This window comes from Belonocnema kinseyi, chromosome 7 (assembly GCF_010883055.1).
Source record: "Belonocnema kinseyi isolate 2016_QV_RU_SX_M_011 chromosome 7, B_treatae_v1, whole genome shotgun sequence".
Taxonomy (NCBI): domain Eukaryota; kingdom Metazoa; phylum Arthropoda; class Insecta; order Hymenoptera; family Cynipidae; genus Belonocnema; species Belonocnema kinseyi.
The window spans coordinates 63,637,809-63,659,829 of NC_046663.1; the positions used below are offsets into that span (position 1 = coordinate 63,637,809).

Consider the following 22,021-nt stretch of genomic DNA (forward strand, 5'->3'; position numbering starts at 1 on the left):
CCTGGTCCAGCGGCCACCTTGTAAACAACGAGAAAACGGGGCAAGATCAACGAAATTCTAACCAAAATGGAATAAAATTGATTATTCGCATTTATCTTCAAAAAGTCGTAAAAAGTCAGATTTTTCAAAAAATCTGAAAAAAGTTGCACAATTCGAACCCTGCGAATGAAATTCTAGGAAACTGGATCAATAGATGTCAATCAATCGGCTGAAAGAAGACCAATAGCTCACATTGATGACGAACCGGAAGTTAAAAAACTCAAGGAATGCGGTTCACAAATCAACTGAATGCAAAGAGAAGGTGAGACGGGTACTGTTTAACGATTGTGCGAGTCTCTCAAAAAAAGGACGGGTCCACAGGGCCCATCGGCTAAAGAAGGAATGCCGGCGTGGGTTTGGATCACATCAGTTCGCTCGGAACGCGATTCCACGAAATTCCCCGCGAGTCTACAATACCATTGATAACGGTAAATAATTTTTAAAAAAAACAGTAATTCATTACAGGAATATCCCATAGTCGTGAAATTCTTCCCATAATGAGACTATCGAAAACAATAAATTTGTGTTCCTTTTCAACTCCAGGACCCGACGGATTATTTTTAATTCCCGATCTTATTTCGGTAAATTTGAAAGAGTTCAAAAGATTTGAATGATTTCAAACGATTTTTGAAAATTTCAACCGATTTTTTAACATTTTAGAAAATTTAAAAGTTTTTTGATTTGAAACAGGGAATTTTGAAAAAGAATTATGATTCTGAATTTCAGCAGGTATTTTTTTTAATTCCCTTTTTTTATATCAAAATTACATTTATTTTAAAAAATTCCATGTTCAAAGTCAGAATTATATATATTTACAACTTTTTCTAATATAATTCAGAAATATAGCAACTATTTTTTTGTAATATTTGGAAGAGGAAAGTTTCAAATTCCGGAAAATTTGGATTTGCAACAAATATATGTATTAAGTTTAAATAAATTCAATCAGAATTCATAAGTCAAAATTAGTATTATTTACGGGAATTTCTTGTCCTGATTTTCAACATTATATTTCTTTACTAAAATTCCCTGTCCCAAACTCAAAATTATAATTCATTGCTAACATTTCCTGTGCCAAATTAATTTTGTTGTTGTTGTTGTAAAATTCACCGTTCAGAGTCAAAATTAAAAAAGGTTTTTTTTTTACAATTCCTTCTTCGAAGTAAGAATTAAAGTCATTTTCTAAAATGTCCGTTCCATGTCAAAAATTCGTTACGGAAGCTCACTATACTAAAGCAAAAATTGTCATTCTTAACGAAATGTCCTGTTCTAAAGTGAAACTAAAATGAAAATTCTAATTCTTAACGAAATTCCTTGTTCAAAAGTCAAAATTATTATTTTTTAAGAGAATTCTCAGTCCCGAGTGTCAAAATTATAATTTTTGACAGAAATTCCTGTTTCATCTCATTATCATTCTTTGTAGAAATTTCCTAACCAAAAGTCAAAATTAAATTGTGATGAATTCTGACTTGGAACAGGCAGTTTTTTCAAATTCCCTTCTGAATAAGAATTAAAATCCTTTCCCAAAATTTCCGTTCTATGTCACAAATTTCTCATCCTAAGGCAAAATTATAGCTCTTCACACAAATTTTAAGTATAAATTAAGTGTGAAAAAAAAACGATTACCAAAAATAATAAAATAAACGTTAAATAAGTTATTGCAAAAGATTAAGATTTCTTAAAGTTGAATCTCCTCTTGTGAGCAATTTCACTTCTTCTAGAAAAGGGACCTGGATTCTTGAACCCGATCGGACGAAAAAGAGTAGTAAAATAAACACTTTAATAATTGGTATTATTAACCCTCTACCGCCCACAGTGACATATACTTAACGTTTGGAAGACTTGAGTTTTTTTAAATATGACTTTGAGACGAACAGCAATTTTTAACGCAAGGATTTACATGAAAGTCAGGACGGTAATGAGCTTAGAATTTTAGTTTTGTATACACTCCGCCATAGGAATAATATGCCTAAATATCTCAAAATTCAGAAAAAAAGAAAGTTTTAAGGGCGGTAGAGGGTTAAAGGCAAAAACAGTTTTGTTTCAAATTTATCCAGAACCTTTTATTACAAATTTTCCATGACCTTTTGGAATTGGTCTGATCACAATATTTTTATTAAAATGGCCCGGATAGTTGAATTTTGAACAAGAAAAAAACCATTTTTAACAGAAAATAGAAGTTACATTTTTAGTAAAAAAAAATTTTATCTCAACTGATGACTTTTCAACTAAAATCATGAATCCTCAACTGAAATGATTGAATTCCAAACAAAAAAATTAGTTATTAACTAAAACAATGAATCTTCAACTGCAACAGTTGAACTTTCAGCCACAAAAAATAATTTTTAATACAAAAAAATTAATTGTCAACCAAAGCTTAAATAATTAAGTTCTAAGTTAATAAAACCGATGTTGAACCGAAAGAGGAATTTTCAAATAAAAATGATAATTTTTTACACAAAAATTTAATAATTAAATTTTCAGTCAAAAAATGAAAGTTCAACGAAAATAAAATAAATTTTCAACTAAAATTATGGAATATTCAACTGGAATATTATTTTTATTTTCAATTTAAAAAAAAATGATTTTAAACAAAAAAATTGCAATAAAATAGTTAAATTTTCAATAAAAAAAATGAACAATGGAGTTTATTTTCCAACCAAGTAAATTTATTTCTAACCTAAAAGATGAATTTTCAACTAAAATGCTAAGTATATCACTGAAATACTTGATTTTCGAACCAAACTGAAGAATTTTTCAACAATAAGAGTAACTTTCGTAGAAAAAAATTATTTTCTACAAAAAAAATCCAAATTGGTAAATTTCGAACCACAAATTACATAAACTTTTTAACAAATAGTTTAATTTTAAATAAAAAATTTTCAAATTTCAACCAAATAGTTGAACTTTCATGGAAAAAAGATAACATTTCTACAACAAAAATTTTTCAAAAACATAGTTAGATTTTCAATCAAATAGCTCATTTTTCAACTGAGGAAATGAAATTTTTAATTAAAATGATGAATTATCAATAAAAAAATTTAGTTTAAAAAAAGGAGTTCATTTTTCAACCAAGTAAAATATGCCCTTCAACTGAAGATAAAGTAAAAATCACTTTTCTAAATTGACTACTAAAATAATGAAAACTGGAATTTTGCTACGGTCAGAAGTAAATTCCTGGTAATTTCCTTCAATAATATCATTGTTGTTTCCTGGACGTAAAATCAAAGAATATTGACCGTCCCAAAACTCTCTTAATACACTTTATTAGATTTCTCATGAAGGTGTTTTTGCTTATTCGTAGAAGTTGTTGCTGCAGATGAGCGATTTGAAGGTAAGGATGAGTCAAAGTTTGGAGAAGAACCAATTGCGTCAAACTGACGTAGGTAGTCAAGCGAAAGTTTTAATCAACGCGTCAGAGTGCGTTGCAGCTGCAGATGCAACGGTTCTTTTGAATGAAATTTCGTTGAGCTCGGTGAGTCAATGAGACATCGAGCCGGTAGATGATGACTGACTTAATATTGGACTGGATGCAGCAAGCAACTGGTATAAATAGCTGTTACCAAACCACTTAAAGACAATTTGAAACTTCAGAGTGCAGACTATGAGTCGCGTTCACGACAAGACGAGAAAGAGTCAGAGAATTAAGAGTCAAAGAGGCACAGAATGGAAGCTTCAGACGGAAGATTGATAGCCAAACATAATAGTACCCTCGAGAGTGACTCTAGGACGTGACAGTCTATAGAAGCTTATCTGCAGAATACTTTCAAAGAGCCACCCAAGTTCTGCAACGCGATTCAGCGTTCATTCTAAACCTCTATAGTCCATAATAAGTTCCTTATCGAGAGAATTATTAATTCTGCCTCCTCTTCGAACCTCCTTTTTATATTTAGAGGATAAAATATTCTGCCTTTCTGCCAAGAATCAGGGATCCAAAAACGGGTTGCTCAAGGTTGGCAGAAAACTTCACTTTTAAAATTTTAGGGATCAAAGCGCAATGAGAACTCAAAACAGGGAAATACGGTAATTTTGAAATAAAATTAATATATAGGTACACACAGAAAAAAATCTGCTAAGCTTACAGGATATTCAGTTAAAATAGGTACAAATATTATCCAATTTTCTGCAGAGTTTGATAGAATTTTCAGTAATGTCTTTTCATTTTGAATAATTGGGTTTGAAAGAAAATATAGAAAGGTTTCAAAACATTTGAGAAGATTTCTACAAATTTCAAAAAAATATCTGGAGGGTTTAAGGGTAATTTTTATAATTTTCAAAGATTAAAAAAAAATTTAGGAATAATTCTAACACATGTAAAATATTGACAAACCTTTTTGAATATTCTCAAGAATCTTACGAAAATAATATTAATATAACTTAAAAAACAAATAAAGAAATTTACCTGAAAAGGGAATATTTATTCTTAATTTTATTTTATGTTCAAAGTCATTTCAAATAATAATTTGGGTGAAATTTTTTTCATTCCTAACTGAAAAACTTCTTTTGTTTGTTAAAAATTAAACTATTTGGTTGAAAAATCGTCTTTTCGGTTTTAAAATTTATCTGTTTTGCTTGAAAATTCGTCTTTTTTGGTAGATTATTGATCTTCGTGGTAAAAAAATTAATCTATTTTGTTAAAAATTCATATTTTCGTGTTTTAAAGAATTGGAACTATTTTGACGAAAATTCGGCTCTTTAAAAAAAAATTCTATCTACAAAAAAAGTTGTTTTCTTATTTTTGAAATGCAAATGGTAAAAACTACTTTTTTTATTTGAAGATTCAGCTATTTTGTTAAAACTTTTTTATTTTTAGCATGAATTCAACTGATTTTTATTTAGGATTAAAATCTTTTAGGTTGAAATAAAATTTATTTTCGCTAAATAATATAATCAATAATTTTATAAACATAATAATAAAGGTTTACACAGGGTAATTTTTTAAAATAAAATTAACATATAGGTAGAGGCAGAAAAAAATCTGCGAAACTTACAGGATTCTGAGTTAAAATAGGGACAACATAGCTTTTCGGTAAATATTATCCAATTTTCTGCACTGTTTACAGAATTTTCAGTAAATTAACAAATTTACGAATATTTTCTGTGCCATTTACTGAATTTTGGTTCAAAAGGCGAATTTTCAAACAGTAAAGAGTTGACTTCACCCAAAAACAGTTTTATTTTCAATAAAATACTTGAATTTTCAAGCCAAAAAGAGGATTTTCTTGAAACAGCTGAATTTTCAATCTAAAAGGACAAATTTTCTATTCAATATGATGAATTTTTAACAAAATAGTAACATTTTCAACTAAAAGGATGATGTTTCAACAAAATAATTTAATCCTCAGACAAATGAATTAATGTTTATCCGAACACTTGCATTTTTAAACAAAAAAGATCAAATTTTTACCAAAACAGTTGCATTTTTAACCCAATAGTTCGATTTTCTACAACAACCAAATTAATTTTTAACCAAAAACATTGATAAAAAACAGTTGCATTTTCAATGCACTTTTTATGGTTAACAAAGTCATCAGTACAAAATTTCGTTCATTTGAACGTTCGGAACTTTAAGCACACGTATCTTTTGGAAGACAGTTCAAATTTCAACTAAAAATGATAAATTTTAAACAAAAATGGAAAAGTTAAGTTCTCAGTAAAAACATTACATTTTAATAACAACAACAAAATAAATAAATTTTAACGAAAATCCAAAATTTTCTACCAAAGAGATGAATTTTTTAAAATTGTACCAAAATTGTTGAACTTTCAAACCCAAAACGAATTTTTCATAAAAGAGTTGGATTTTCGACTCAAAAATATTAACTTTCAATCAAAAATGGAATATTTTCAACAAATTAGTTAGACTTTCAACCAACGAAATGAACCTTTAACCAATCAAGAAAATTTTAATAAAATAGTTAAACTTCTGCCCAAGTAACTGAATTTTCAATTAACAAGTATGAATCTTCAACTGGAATAGTTCAATTTCTATTTTAAAAAATTCATTTTAAACCAAAAAAATAATTTATTTTTAACAAAATGGTTCAACCTTCAGGTAAGCATTCCAATATTCAACCAAAAAAGACAAATATTCAAAGAAATGTAATAGCTGTTTGAACCAAAAAGATTTTAATTTGAAATAAAAAAAATGTATTCAACCAAAAAAGACGAATTTTCAACAACATATTTGAATCCTCGACCAAAGAAGAATAATTTTCAACCAGGCAGTTGTATTTTTAGATAATAATAGATCCAGCTTCTGATAAAACTGATGAATTAAAAAAAAGACAAGTTTTTTAAGAAAGTAGTTGAATTTTCAATAGAAACCCATTTTTCTGACAAAATAGTTGAATTTTCAAATATCAGAAGGAAGCAACTGCAAAAAACGAAATAGAAAGGCAAAGCAGATAAATTACTGAGAATCATATCAGGGTGGCCGCAAAGCTTAACTTACAAAATTCCCTCATTTTCCTCTATTCATTACTATACAAAAATCAGAATCTTAATCTTGTCGTATTTTTAACATAGAATCTTTCGCAAACAGAATAAAACAAGTTCAAATTATAATTTAGAAAATTGCAAACGTATTATCCTTGGCAGATATTTAAAAAGCCTCTTATAGAAATTCCCTGACTTTTACCAGATTTTATTTAAAGTTCCTGACTTTTTCCTGTCCTACGACCAACCTACTTCAACTTCAGTTTATCGAAAATTCCCTGACTATTTCAGGGTAACCCTGACCTGTAACGAACCCTGCAAAACCATCAAAACCGATTCTCAAAACGAATTCTCTGAACAAGGATTAAATTTTTGCTAAAGCCAATTTTCCTTCAAACCAATCAAGCCCTCTGATCTAGATTTTCGCCTAACTCCTTCTGCCTACAGGAACTTCTTTCGAGAAAGCAATAGAGAGGCAAAAATATCAAGACGTAACACTGAGAACTATTTTTATCCTCTGAAGTGGACTCATCCGTTAGAAAGCCTACCATGTTCTCCAACTGCGGATTGATCTCATCAACGACGCCCAAGGTTATTCAACCTCTGTCCTTCGTCCTAAGACCTTTCAGCACCTTTTTCTATTATTAAGGTTACTCTTATCGTTTCATTCGAGCCAGGACTCGAGGATTTAAATTAAGATTAGATATCTCTTCAAGACTGTTAATCCGCAGATTGTTAGAAGAAGCATTTTAGATTTACTTTACCTTGACCGTTGGAGTGGTTTTGTTGAGGAGACTGTGGTTGGCCCTGGGTCAATATAATTTGACTTTCCAACTGCTGCAGTTCTGCTTGAAGCTCGCTGAGCTTGGTGTTTGCCTTCTTAACAATCATGGCGACATCGGAGAGAGCTTTACGATCAGTTGCCACCTCCCGTAGCTTCTCTGCACCAGCCTTTATTTTTAGCTCCTGTGGCAAAAAAAAAAAACAATCTGATCAACTATCTTTTCACGGTGACTGCAAAACTTTCAATTCTTATTTCTTGGAATCACGATACCAGCAGTGTTTGTCCCGGAACGTTACATTTTTTAGTAACGGTAACACGTTACAATTTGTGGATAACTGTAATGCAAAGTAACGTGCGTTACTGTACTTTAAGCAATTTATTAATGATAGCAAATTATTAAAAAGCGCATGGCGCTATTTTCGATGAATTCTCGAAACTATCTTGAAACTACGCGAAAGAATTTGAAACTACTGCTGTCGGAAAACCCGCGATTATGATTGCATGAAGCTGTCGGTTCTTTTTCCCTTTTAAAATAAAAAGTCTAAAATCTTCAGGTTTAGGAGAACTGTAAATTTATCTAAATAATATATTCAATAATAATAATAATAATAAATGGAAAAAGGGGCCCAGTACTTTTCTTTAAAGGTGGAACAAGGATATAAAAAAATATATGATAAAAAAAATTAAAGGTGCTTATCATACTATGAGAAATTAAGGTTATCCCTACAATATGTCTTATTAAGAAATTCAAGAAAAATAAACGCGACTATACTATAATAATTTATTAGGGGAAATCCATAAGTATAAACTGACATACAAAATATAAGGTATTAGAATTTTTTAATGTTTCAAGAGAAAAAAAAAAATTTTCAAAACATCTTATATTATTTCCTAAAATTTCTAAAAATAATATGAAGGATTTTAAATCCAATCTTATAATTAGCGTGATTGCCAAGTTTTATATAATATTCAAGTAATATTAAGATGTAAAATTAATTTAAAAGTTGAAAACATTTCTAAACAGTTTAAAAAATGTATATTTTTGAATATTGAGAAATAACTATTCTGAAGCTTTATAAGGATTTTGAAAGGTTTCGCGATAATAAAATTTTTTCTTAAAATCTATGATATAATTTAAACTGATTTTTTTTACAAAATTAATTTTAAGAGATTATTTAAAAAGACTTTTAAAAATTTCAAAAGATTTCAAAAGTTGTCAAAACAGAATCTAGAAGACCCTTTATCGGCTAATAACTAAAGTTTTCCCTATTCTTTAGTAACGAATATTTTAAATATATAACAATATTCAAGAGTTCAGAAAAACTTGTTAATTTATTTCAATTTTTTGAGTAAAAATGTCTTATTGTTGATCCACAAAATTAAAAATTTCTTTCCAAATCATTTTCAAAACGCTTGCGCGCGTGTAGCGCTTTTGTTACTTGTCCAATTATTAAAAAGCGCATGGCGCCATTTAAGATTATTTTCCGAAACTATCTCGAAGCTAATCGAAACAATATGAAACTCTTGTTGTCGGGAAACCCTTGCTCGTGATTGGATAAAACTTTATTTTTGTTTTGTTTAAAAGAGTCTGCAAACTTCATATTTTTGAACAATGTAAGGACATTTAAATACTAAATCCAATAATAATAATCAATAGAAAGAGGTCTCCTGCATTTGGAAATATGTACAAAATTTCATTAGTTTAGTTTCAGAAACAGCATGGAATCCAAGTAATCGACGTTATTTAAAATAAACTTCTCAAACCACAATCTTAAAATAAAAGAATTGCATATTAACCATACAAAAGGTCCCACTTTCAACAATGTTTACAAGTATCAACTTAAAAATTGTTGGTAATAATTTTCAGAGGAATTTTTCGAAAAAAATTTAGTAATAATTAAGCGGCAATATTTAAACAAAAAATTTTTCTTTACAATTTTATTTGAAAACCTAGGAATAATGTGAAGTTTCCTTGAAACTTATTAAATTATAAGTTTTTAAAGTTATTTTAAAGTTTAACCCTCACACTCATTTCAGTGCATATTTAGGTAAAATTAATATAGGTACTACATTCAAATCAATTTAAAAAGCTACAGGTTCCTAAAAATGTTGTATTTTGAAAATGATATATGAATTTTTAACGAAATAGCTACATTTTTTACTAAAAAGATTATATTCTACCCAAACTATGATTTTTCAATAAAAGACATGAATTCTCAGGCAGATTGTTGAATTTCCAAATAAAAAAAATGCAACCAAACAGTTAAATTTTAAACTAATAAAGATCAATTTTCAACCAAAAATAGAATAGTTAAATTATGGATTTTCAAATAATATTATGAGTCTTCATCTAGAACTTCATCTAACTGGAATAGCTGAATTTTAAACTATTAATTCATAAATATTTAACTGGAATATTTAACATTTCCACCAAAAAGATAAATTTTTAACCAAGAATATTAATTTCTAACAAAAAACATGAAATGTCAACAAAATACATGAATTGCTAACTAAAAAAGATCAATCAGAAATAACCTGATAAATTGTGAACAAAAAATTGAATAGTTAAATTTTCAGTTAAAAAAATTACTTTAATGTAATAACTTTCAAGCTCATATTTTAATTTGTCCTTGCATTTCCTACTGCGTCATATAGTTATGAGAAAAATAAATACAAATCAAAATAAAACTTTAAAAGTGTTTACGCGAAATGCTTAATTGAGATAATAAATAACCTTGAAGTTGTTTACGCAAATTCGTCTCTCACAATTGGAAAATATCATACTGTGACATCATCGGGACTCTACGAGAACATTCTAGAAACTTAGCACGGACACGAACCACCTCAGTTGCAGAATGTTCTCGAAGTCAGTAACGTAGGTTTCGTGGTCCAGAGACGCCCCTGCCTATCTACTACCCTTCTTAAAACGGAAAATATTTTTTTTAATCCTACTTATCTTATTGTACTGGATTTCAAGGATTAAATAATAAAATAAACACCTTTCGTATTTCTCGACGAATATGTTCCCGCAGCTCGTCGAGACGAGCTGGCAAGGGCACCTGGTCACTGCCAGCCACTCCATACTTGTGTGACAGTTCGTAAAGAACAGGGTGTCTCATGTAATCGCCCTGAAACAAAATAAAAACAATTAAACTAAAATTTTCCTGTTTTAGTCAACAAATTGTTTTTGCATATCCAGATAGGGGAAATAGGGTGATTTTTCATAAAAATAGAGGAATAGATACATTTAAAACAAATATTTCAACAAAAAAAAAAGATTTTTCAACAAAATACTTATGTTTTCAACCAGAGATGAATTTTTAATAAAAATTATAAATCTTCAACCAAAAAAATGAATTTTTAACCAATAAGATAAATTTTTAAATAATAATATTGATTCTCTACCAACAAACAAAAGGAGAATTTTCTATAAAATACATGAATTCTCAACCAAAGAATTGAATTTTCAACTAAGAAAGATCAATTCTCAAACAATAATAGAATAATTAAATTTCAAGTTAAAAACGATTTTTCAATCAATAAAACAACCAATCTTCAACCGAAAAAAATGAATTTTTTACCAAAAAGATAAATTCCCCAGCAAGAAATTTATTTTTCTATCAAAAAATAGGAATTTTCAACTATACAGTTGAGTATTCAACGAAGAAAGATCAATTTTCAATCAGACATGAATTTTCTACTAAAGTTATCAATCTTTACAAAAAAAGAAGGAATGTAAACAAACTACATTAACTCTCAACCAAGTAGTTGAATCAATAAAAAAATACGAATTTTCAATAAAATATATTTGAATCCTCAACCAAACCAGATTAACTTTCAACTAAACAGTTGTAATTTTCAACCAAAGAATTAATTTTTCTTTCAAAATAATAGAATGTTCAAACTAAAAAAATAAAATCTCATCAAAACAGTTAAATTTTGAAGCCAAAAAGTCGAATTTTCAACCAAAAAGTTCATTTTCAACCAAGTCATTGAATTTTCTATCAAAGTAGTAGCATTTTTTTTATCTAAAAAGACGAGTTTTAAAAAAAAACAGTTGCATTTTTAAGCCAAAAGGACGGATGTTTATACTAACAGGTTGAATCTTGAAGCAAAATTTGTGATTTTTCTACAGAACAGTTGAATTATCAACCCGAAAATATTAATTTTTCAGAGATAATTTTCTACTAAATAGTTAAATTTTCTGCCAAAACATTGAATTTTCAACCAAATACTTGAATCCTCTACAAAATTGTTGAATTTTGAAGCCAAAAAACGAATGATCTATAAAACAATTGATTTTTCAACAAAAAGTTAATGTTCAACCAAATAATTTCATTTCTTACCAAAAATAATAGAAATTTTCACGTAAAAGGCGAATTTTCAACAAAAACATATGAAAGAGAAAAGGATAAAGTTTTAAGAAAATTGTAAAATTTTCAATCAAATAATAATTTTCTACCAAAGATGAATCATCAATCCAAAAATATGAGCTTTCTATTCAAAAGGAGAAATGCTTAAAAAAACAGTTAAATTTTCGAACAAAAAATATGACTTTTTAACAAAATCTACAACAACGAATTTTTTAGAAGACAGCTGAATTTTAAGCAAAGCAATGTATTTCCAACCAAAGAAAATAATAAAACAATAAAATTTTTAACCAATTAAGAGATTTTTGAACCAAAAGAAATGAATTCTGTACGAAAAATAGTTGTGTATTTTCTCATATTTACTTAAATAAAAAAACTGAATAATTTCCTTTTGTATTACTCGGAAAACAGAGCAAAGAAGTTGGCCAACAACATAAATCAAACCACAGAAAACTATATTTTTTTAACCTTTCTTCTTTTGCGGTTTACTCTGCAACGACCAAGAAACAAGATGCTATTTTTCTGGTTCGTCTGCGGTGTTAAACCAAGGTGACAACTATTGTACCTTTAAAAAACCCCGCGGAAAATATACAAAATCAGGATGTCTACCAGCTGGTTGATTTTAAATTCTCGCTTTTCTCCTGGTAAATTATTGATTTTTCCCAGCCTATTTAAAAGAATTCAAAATATTTTATTTCAAAAGATTTTCAGAGTACAAGAGATTTTTTTGCATTTTAAATTATTTAAAAGATTTATAATATGGAAGGGGAACATTTTGAAAATAATTATAATTCTGAGTTGGAACAGGTCTATTTTTTAGTTCCCTTCTTCTAAATTGGAATAACATTTTTTTCTAAATTCCTGTTACATATAAAAATTCTTTGTTCCAAGTTAAATATGAATCCTTTCAGAAAATTCCCTAATCTAAAGTCTAATTTTCTCTACGGAATTTCCCTGTTCCCAATTACAAAACATTTGATTACAATTCAAAAAATAGCAACCATGCCCTTTTTTAGTTTAGAAGAAGGCAATTTGAAAATCTGGAATAATTTTATTTGAAACACGGAGTTTTTTGGGTAAATTCCCTTTTTATGATTCAGGATTAAAATAATTTTCCAAAATTCCCCATTCTATGTGAAGAATTACCTGTTCCAAAACAAAAGTATAATTTTTTACGAATTTCCTTGTTCCAAACCCAAAATTATAATTCTTTATGTGAATTTTTGTATATTAAATTTATTTATTCACAGTCAAAACTCAGAATTATGTTTTTTACACAATCTGATACAATAATTCAGAAATATAGTAACTCCCTGTTTCAAAAATTGTTTAAGCGGCAAATTTTACATAGTTACAAATTCTGACTTAAAACAGGCATTTTTTAAATTTCCATCTTCTAAATCAGAAGTAAAATCCCCGTTCCATGCCAAAAATTCCCTGTTCCAAGTCATAATTATATTTATTTATATGATTTTCTTTTATCATTCGGAAATATAGGATCTTTCTGTTTCTGACAAGTGAAAAGAAAATTACCTGTTCTATCCCAGAATTATAACTATTTAAGAAAATTCCACGTCTCAAAGTTAAAAATTATAGTTCTTCACGAAATTTCCTGTTCAAAAATAAAGATGATCATTCTTTACTGGAATTCTCTGTCCTAATTGTCAAAATTGTATTTCTTGTCCCAGATTCAAAGTCATAACTTCTCACTAAAATTATCCGTCTTAAAATAAAAATGCATAATTTTTCAAGGAAATTATATTTCATTCTGAAATTCTGTCGCAACTTCGATTTACAATTCTTTTCGAAAATAACCTATTCCCTGCTCCAACTTATAATTATAATTCTTATGGAAAATTCCCTATTCCAACTGAAAATTAGCGTAGTAAAAAATATATATATACCCAGTTTTAATGTGCATTAGTACATTCGAAAGAAAAATCCCGGTCTCTTAATCAAATTCCCGACCATTTCCCGATTAGGTAGACACCCTGAAAATACGAGGATAAATAATAACAAAATTATAATGAGAAATGAAAAAATAAACTGCAAAATGAGTTGGCTATACAAAAATATAAGAGAAACTCCTTATGAATGAATGATTTCTTGCCTGTTATCTTCCCACAATGTAATCAATCAATTTGCTCCAAGTTCTTTAATCAATCCTCTTTTTTGCATTATTTATCAACCAAACTAGGTAGTAACTAACTAATTTTAACTTCACCTTAACCCATTCACAAAAATAACTCAAATGTCCATTAATAATTTTTAATGAGTTGTTAATGATATACCACGTACCACACACGGTTCCATGCATTTCCAAAAGACTCTAAACTTCGGCATGCTAGCTAATTTTCCAGAAGTAAAACAATAACTTTGAAAAATATTTTGTCTAGAAATCATTTTGCTTGATTTTTTATAGGACATCGTGAATTTACAAACTTTCAATTAATTATGTTCTTATCCTTCTCTTATTTTAACAATATGTTACGGAGAATGATCTTAACTTTATAAAACTTAAATAACTTGATCAACAGAATAAACATCTTTATCTTTTCAACTCCGTTAGTTCCTCGTTTTAAATTTGTTGGTCACTGAACTAACAGTCACATTTAAACACTCCTAAATCCACAAATGTAAATCCACACTGACGAATCAAACGAATTAACGTAGAAGATCCGAATAGATCCAAAACGAACAACTGTCACCGCAGGTTTCGTAACGTTATCTTTTATCAAATAGACTGATAACAGAGATTCTCAACTCTGACATATCTTGAGCAAAAAATAATTCAAAATATCCTGAGACCTTGAGAAAAGAAACTTAAATCTGTGCTGGGGGTTTCATTCTTCAGTTCCGGTGGAAAATTTATTACTAACTGACTTGGTCACAGTCGGAAAAAGAAAACAAGATTTTCCTGCCATGTCTATAAATAATCGTTCATTCACTCAACTAACGATCAGTGACTCAACTCACTGCATTACTCCAATCTGTTATTTCAAGTTATTTAACGTTAGCAGGGAAACATTTTTAGTCATTACTAATATTTCAGTCGAAAATAAGTGCAATGTAAATCAGTACAATATTCAAACCACAGACTTTACAGTCTAAAATTCTTTAAAGAAACAGGAGAAATAGGGCGATTTAAACAAAAATAGGGGAATCACTTCTTTTGAATAATATTAATATATAGGTACACGCAGAAAATAATTCTGCCGAACTTACAGGATCTTCAATTAAAATAGGGATTGCAAAGCTTTTCTTTGAAGATTATCCCGGATTATCCAACTTTCCGCAGAGTTTACAGAATTTTTAGTAAGTTAACAAATTTATGGATATTTTCTTAACATTTATTCAACTTTTTTCAAGATGATATCTTCAATCTGTAAACTCTGATGAAGTTTGTTGTAAATTTTACAGAAATTATTCGCAAATTTGCAAAATTACTGAAAATTCTCTAAACTCTACAGAAATCCTGTACATTTAGCAAACTTATTTTTCTCCATGTACCATATTGAATTCAACATGAAACTCTTTAGATTTCAAGTCGAAATGTATCGCATTTTCAACAAAATAGTTGAATTTTTTATTTAAAAAAGATTAATTTTTTAATAAAAGAGATGAGTTTTCAACAAAAAAACTTTTAAGCTGAAAATTCGATTTTTTTAGACAACAGCTGACTACTAAACCCGAAACGATGAATTTTCAACAACAAAAATTAATGTTAAAAAAAGAAACATGACTTTGTAACCAAATAATTGAATTCTCAAAAGAAAAAAGAATTACTTTTAGACCAAACATTTACATTTAAACGAAATAGTCAAACTTTCAAGCAAAGGGCGAAATTAAATTGAAAAAATTAAACTTCAACCAAAAACAGATACATTTTTAAATAAATACTTGAATTTTAAAGATAAAAAGATGAACTTTGTAGAAAACAACTGAATTTACAATCCAAAAGAACAAATTTTTGATACAATATATAAAAGGCGAATTTTGAACAAAGCAGTTGAATTTTAGACCAAAAATAAGACTTTGAAACATAGTATTAGAACTTGTATTTACATTAGTGCACTAGTGATTTGTATTTTTAACCAAAAAAGAGAAAATTCTAAAAAAAAAGGTGAACTTTTAAACCAAAAAGGCCAATTTTAACAAAAGAGTTGAATTAAAAATAAAATAATTCGTAAAAAAAATCAATTTTTAAGGAACTAATACAAATTTTAGCCAAAGAGTTCAAATTTCAATCAAAAAGGAGAAATCTCAAAGAAAAAAGTAATAGATCCAATTAAAATCAAAAAATTTGTTAGTTAAAAAAACAGTTGAATTCTACAAAAAAAGATCATTTATCAACGAAAAATGTAATAGTTAATATTTCTAAAAAAATATGTACGCATGAAATATTTTTATTTTAAATCAAAATCAATTGCATTCAACCAAAAAATAAGAATTTTCAACTAAATAATTCATTACTAAGGCAAAATAGAAAAATGTTGACTAAGCAATTGCATTTTAAATAAAAAACGATTCAAATTTCTACCAAAAGAGATACATTGAAAAAAATAGTTTAAATTTCAACTAAAAAACGATAAATTTTCACCAAAAAAAGAAATAGTTCTTTATATTATAAACATTAATTTTTAATTTATAAAAAATTGCCAACAAAATATTTACATCTTCATCCAGTAGGATTAATTTTCAGATATGAAAGATGATTTTGCAACCAAATAGTTAAATTTCCAACATACAAGTTAATTTTAGATCAAGAATTTGTATTTAAACCAAATAGTTGAACTTTCAAGCAAAAGGCGAATTTTCAAACAAAAAAGAATAAACTCCAACCAAAATCAGTTCAATTTTCAACCAAATATTTAAATTTTCATGTCCAAAAATAGAAGTTTTAAACAAAATATATAAATTCTTAACCAGAAATATAATAATCGACAGTGCAAATAAAAAAAGAACTTTCAAACAAAAAAGATTAATTTTCAAAAAAAGAGTTGAATTTTTAACCGAGAAAGATTTTCCAGTTAAAAAAAAATTGAACCAAAAGCAAAAATATGAATTTTCAAACAAAAATTCCATTTCACAAAAAACGATGCATTCTCAACGAAAATGTAAAAGTGGATATTTCAACAAAAAATATTTTTAGTTTTGCAATTTCTACTTAAAAAAGAAACAAATTGACTTCATCCTAGACTCATTTTATTAAGAATTTTGATAAATTTCGACCTTTTAAATAGGAAAATGTTTAGCTCTGATAAAATTAAAATTAAAAAAACGTAATCAATCATTAAAAAATAGATGGATGCACAATTTTGACCGGTAGTGCAATTCAAGTATTTTATCTTATATCATATGCTAACTTACAAGTGGTTTAAGTGCTTTTAACACTTGAAAACTCTTTTCAAAAATAAAGCTGGTATCGATATTTAGTTTAAATTACATATAAAAAATTTCAGTTATTTTTACTCGTGACTTTTCTATTACGAATTGGAATTAGAAACTGGAACAATTGTACTTTTAGTCAAAAATTATGGATTTTCAACAAAAAAAGTTCCTTTTTAACCAAGAAAGGTCAATTTACAGTCAAATAATTGAATTTTGAATACGTAAATTTTTTTAGCAAATACTTGAATTCTCAACCTACAAAGACGAATATTCAAACCAAAAAGACGAATTTTCAAAAAAAAAAAATCATTCTTTTTAATCACATATTTATATTTTTAAACTAAAAAGATAACATTTATAATAAGAAATGAATTTTCAAACCAAAAAGATTAACCTTCTACGAAAAAGTCGGTTTTGTCATCCGAAAAATATAAATTTTTTGAACAAAGAAATTAATGTTCAAGAAGATTATTAAATTTTCAACCAAAGAGTAGAATATTCAACAGAAGGAATGACATTTATTACAAATTAGTTACATTCCTAAGGGATCGTCCATATATTACGTAAGACATTTTTCTTTTGTTTATATCGCTGTGTCCTTTTCAAGTTGATAAAAATATTATTTTCGTCTTTATTTAAACAACAGAAAAACGTCTTACGTAATATATGGACAATCCCTAACCAGAAAAGATGAAATTTCAATAAAATAGTTGAATCCTCGACAAAAACAAATGAATTTGCAAGGCAACTAAAATTATTAATCTTCAACCAAACAAACTGATTTTTAACAAAGCAGTTCAACTTTCAACTCAGAAGTTGAATTTTCATTCAAGAAAGATTGCTTTACAGAAGAATAGAAAAACTTATATAAAAAACAAAATAATTACACTTTCAACCAAGAAAGATGAATTCTCGGCCAAAAAGCATTGATGAATCGATACAAAATACTGAAATTTTAAACCAAACAGTAAAATTTTAACAGCGAAACTTTTAAACAGAGAAAAAAGAAGAATTATTTAAAAAAGGATAAACGAGGAGAATAGGGGAAGGAGTTTGAAGTCTGGGGCCAAGTTCTCTAAAATCAGATAAAGCTTCAAAGTCGAAAATTAAATTTAATAAAATAATAAATCCAGAATTGATTTCTTCTAAATGAGATCAATCTAAAAAAAGCTGTCGAAACCGGATCAAACTGTAAAATTCAGGGCTGAATAAAAAAAGACAAATTAGTCTGAGATCCATTTTCACCCCTCGAGTGACGCATCAGTTATTTCCACAAATTCCATAATATCTAGGTATGCTATACGTAATGAAGAAAAGGTCAACAATCGCTTTTACGAATTTAAAATAAATTTCTATTCCAGCAAGTCATTTTGAAATACGTGTGAAATGCATCAGGAAAGCATTCTCGCAGATCATATCGCTTTTTATCAAGAGCCCGGATCTTCCTGTCAGGATAAACTCGAGCTTTTCAAACGGCTTTAGTTGAGAAATCATCACAGGCATATCCGCTTTTCCCATGTAAATCCATGTGTAAACACTTGGCCCTGATGCGATCCAGATTCGGAACAACATGAATAATACAGCAAGTTGATGGGCTATTAATATTTCAGTTGTTGAAAAACGGACTGGACTGACCTAACTAGATTTTAATTTCTCCTTGTGCTGTATTTTATTAGGTTAATATTATTATTTATTTTTAAATTCATTTACTTGTATTTATTATTCTTTTTTATAATCTTCGTCTGACAATTGAAATTGTCCCAAAATATCTGAAATCCTAATCAGGGTGGCCGCAAAACTTTATTTTCAAAACCCCCTGACAAATTTTCAACAAAACAGTTGATTTTTTAGAAAATGGGATGACTTTAACAAATCAGTTAAATTTTCACAAAAATAATTACATTTTTAACAAAATAGTGAGATTTTAAACTCCAATCAAAAACAGAAGCATTTTCAACAAAATTTTTCATTTTTCAAGCTAACAACTCAAAATTATTAGTAGACAGATGACTTTTAATCCCGAAAAGATAAATTTCCAACAACAAAATAATTTTCAATACAGAAAAACGAATTTTCAAAAAAATATTGGAACTTTTAACCAATTAGTTGAATTTTGAAACGTGCAAAGAACTAGAATCAATATATACTATTCCGAAGGATTTGAGAACGAAAGAAAGAAAACTTGTCGAATATCCGGTATTTTGCGAGATCATTGAATCAATAAAATGTTGAAAAATCAATCCTTTTGTTAAGGAAATCATTACTTTCACGATAAATATTAATTTTGCGAAAGACAGAAATTAGCAGATTGCAGACGACAGTATTTGAACGGTGTGAACCGCTCGTGAATTTATTTGTTTACTCACAATTCGGACATTATAGAAGAAATCTCGAACCCAATAACGTTTTTGAAGGGTCACGTCTTGATGATGGTGGTTGAGAAAGTCAATTATTCCAACTATTTGTTTGAAAATTAATATTCTTTGCTTTAGGATTCAACTCATTTTTTGAAAATTCCTCTTTTTTGGTTGAATTCAACTACTTGGGTAGAAGTTGGGATACTTTGTTGAAAATTCATTTTTTCTTTGTTTGTTGGAGATTCATAAACTTAGTTCGAAATTCATCTCTTTGGTTGAAAACGCAATATTTTTACGTGAAATATTAGAAATTTTTTATTTTTTCAATTTGAATGTAATATTAGAATAGTGCATTTCCAAAACATTGTAAATGCCAAGAATTAAAAATTTTGAAAATGCACCATTCATTAGTTGTATCTGAACTAATTTTATTACAGATAATGTTCATTTTGGCCTATGAAGCCTATATATCAGGTATGTTAAGCTGGCACAACACTATGATGGTATAGAGATGTAACCTATTTCATAATTTAGGGCTCATTTAGGGCTAATTTGGGCCCGTGTTCCTAAATTTTGGGCTATTTTATTTTTTTTTAAATAGTGTTTGCGCTAGCTTAACGTTAAGCTGGCCGAACATTGCTGTAAAAGGTGCTAAAAATGATTTCACGGAAAATTCACCTTATACAATAATTTAGGGCTCATTTAGGGCTCTGGGAATATGATAATGAAAAATTTTTAAAAATTGTTTAAACAATTCTAGTGAAAATGAAGTAAACAATTTTCTTCCTTTACCCTATGTTAAGGCTTACTTGGGGATTCATAAATATGGTATTTGGATTTTACAATAAATTGTTTAAACAATTATTTTTAAACAAATTTGCAACAAAAAATCTTTTCTTTTCTCCTGCATAATTGCAGGCTCATTTAAGATTCTTGAAAAATCATCGACCGAAGGTCGCGTGATATTTCCTTTGCCCTTTTTTTTGTTATATATGGTGTTGTGCCTCCTTAACGTTATAAAAAATACATGAAGAAAACAATAAAACCCATTTTTTCTCCTCGCATAATTTAGTGCTCATTGATGACTAATTTGGGCGCGTAACCCTAAATTTTGGGCTCTCGAATTTTTTTGTAAAAAATAGTGTTTGCAATAGCTTAACAATAAGTTGATTCAAGATTGCTGTAAAACGTTATAAAAATGATTTTCCTAAAAATTCATCTTATAGAATAGTTTAGGTTTTATTAAGTGCTCTGGGAATATAATAATTAAAATTTTTTTTAAATGTTTAAACAATTTTTGTTTAAACAAATTTGCCAAAACAAAATATTTTCTTTCTTTTCTCTTATATAATTTCAGGCTCATTTAAGGCTACTGAAAAATCATCGACCGAAGGTCACGCGATATTTCCTTTGCCTTTTTTTTTTATATATGGTGTTGTGCCACCTTAACGTTGTAAAAAATACATGAAGAAAACAATTGAACCAATTTTTATTCATCGCATAATTTAGGGATCGTCCATATATTACGTAACACTTTTTTCTTTTGTTTATATCGTTGTGTCTTTCTCTACTTCACATCAATGTCATGCTCGTCTTTATTCAAACAAAAGAAAAACGTGTTACGTAATTTATGGACGATCCCTTAAGGCTCATTTGAGGCTAAGTTGGGCCCGTGGTCCTAAATTTTGGGCTCTTTTATTTTTTGAAAAAAAATAGTGTTTGCGCTAGCTTAACGTTAAGCTGGTCGAACATTGCTGTAAAATGTGCTAAAAATGATTTCACGGAAAATTCACCTTATACAATAATTTAGGGCTCATTTAGGGCTCTGGGAATATGATAATGATAAATAAAAAAATTTGTTTACACAAAAATTGTTAAACCTTTTTTTTAATTTTTAATTATTATATTCCCAGTGCCCTTAATGGGCCCTAAACTATTCTATAAGGTGAATTTTAGTAAAATCATTTTTATAACGTTTTAAAGCAATCTTGAACCAACTTATTGTTAAGCTATTGCAAACACTATTTTTTACAAAAAATACGAGAGCCCAAAATTTGGGACTACGGGCCCAAATTAGTCCTCAATGAGCACTAAATTATGCAAGGAGAAAAAATGGGCTTTATTGTTTTCTTCATGTATTTTTTATAACGTTAAGGTGGCACAACACCATATATAACAAAAAAAAAGGACAAAGGAAATATCACACGACCTGCGGTCGATGATTTTTCAAGAGTCTTAAATGAGCCTGAAATTATGGAGGAGAAAAGAAAATATTTTTTGTTGCAAATTTGTTTAAAGATAATTGTTTGAACAATTTATTGTAAAATTTAAATAGCATATTTATGGAACCCCAAGTAAGCCTTAACATAGGGTAAAGAAAGAAAATTGTTTACTTCCTTTTTACTAGAATTGTTTACACAATTTTTAAAAATTTTTCATTATCATATTCCCAGAGCCCTAAATTATTGTATAAGGTGAATTTTCTGTGAAATAATTTTTAGCACCTTTACAACAATGTTCGGCCAGCTTAACGATAAGCTAGCACAAACACTATTAAAAAAAAAAAAAAAAGAGCCCAAAATTTAGGACCACGGGCCCAAATTAGCTCTAAATTATAAAATAGGTTACATCTCTATACCTTCATA

The 22,021-nt window shown here is 28.2% G+C and overlaps 1 protein-coding gene across 2 annotated transcripts in view; it reads right to left on the bottom strand.

Moving 5' to 3' along the window:
* The window catches only part of LOC117176748 (serine/threonine-protein kinase N), a 138,985-nt gene that overhangs the window by 111,152 nt on the left and 5,812 nt on the right, over positions 1–22,021 (bottom strand). For both annotated transcript variants that reach the window (XM_033367024.1, XM_033367025.1), the window contains exons 2-3: positions 10,258–10,386; positions 7,239–7,440 (exon numbers count right to left, since the gene is read on the bottom strand). In XM_033367024.1, the coding sequence (XP_033222915.1) occupies positions 7,239–7,440; positions 10,258–10,386 (331 nt within the window). The remainder of the gene's footprint in view (positions 1–7,238; positions 7,441–10,257; positions 10,387–22,021) is intronic.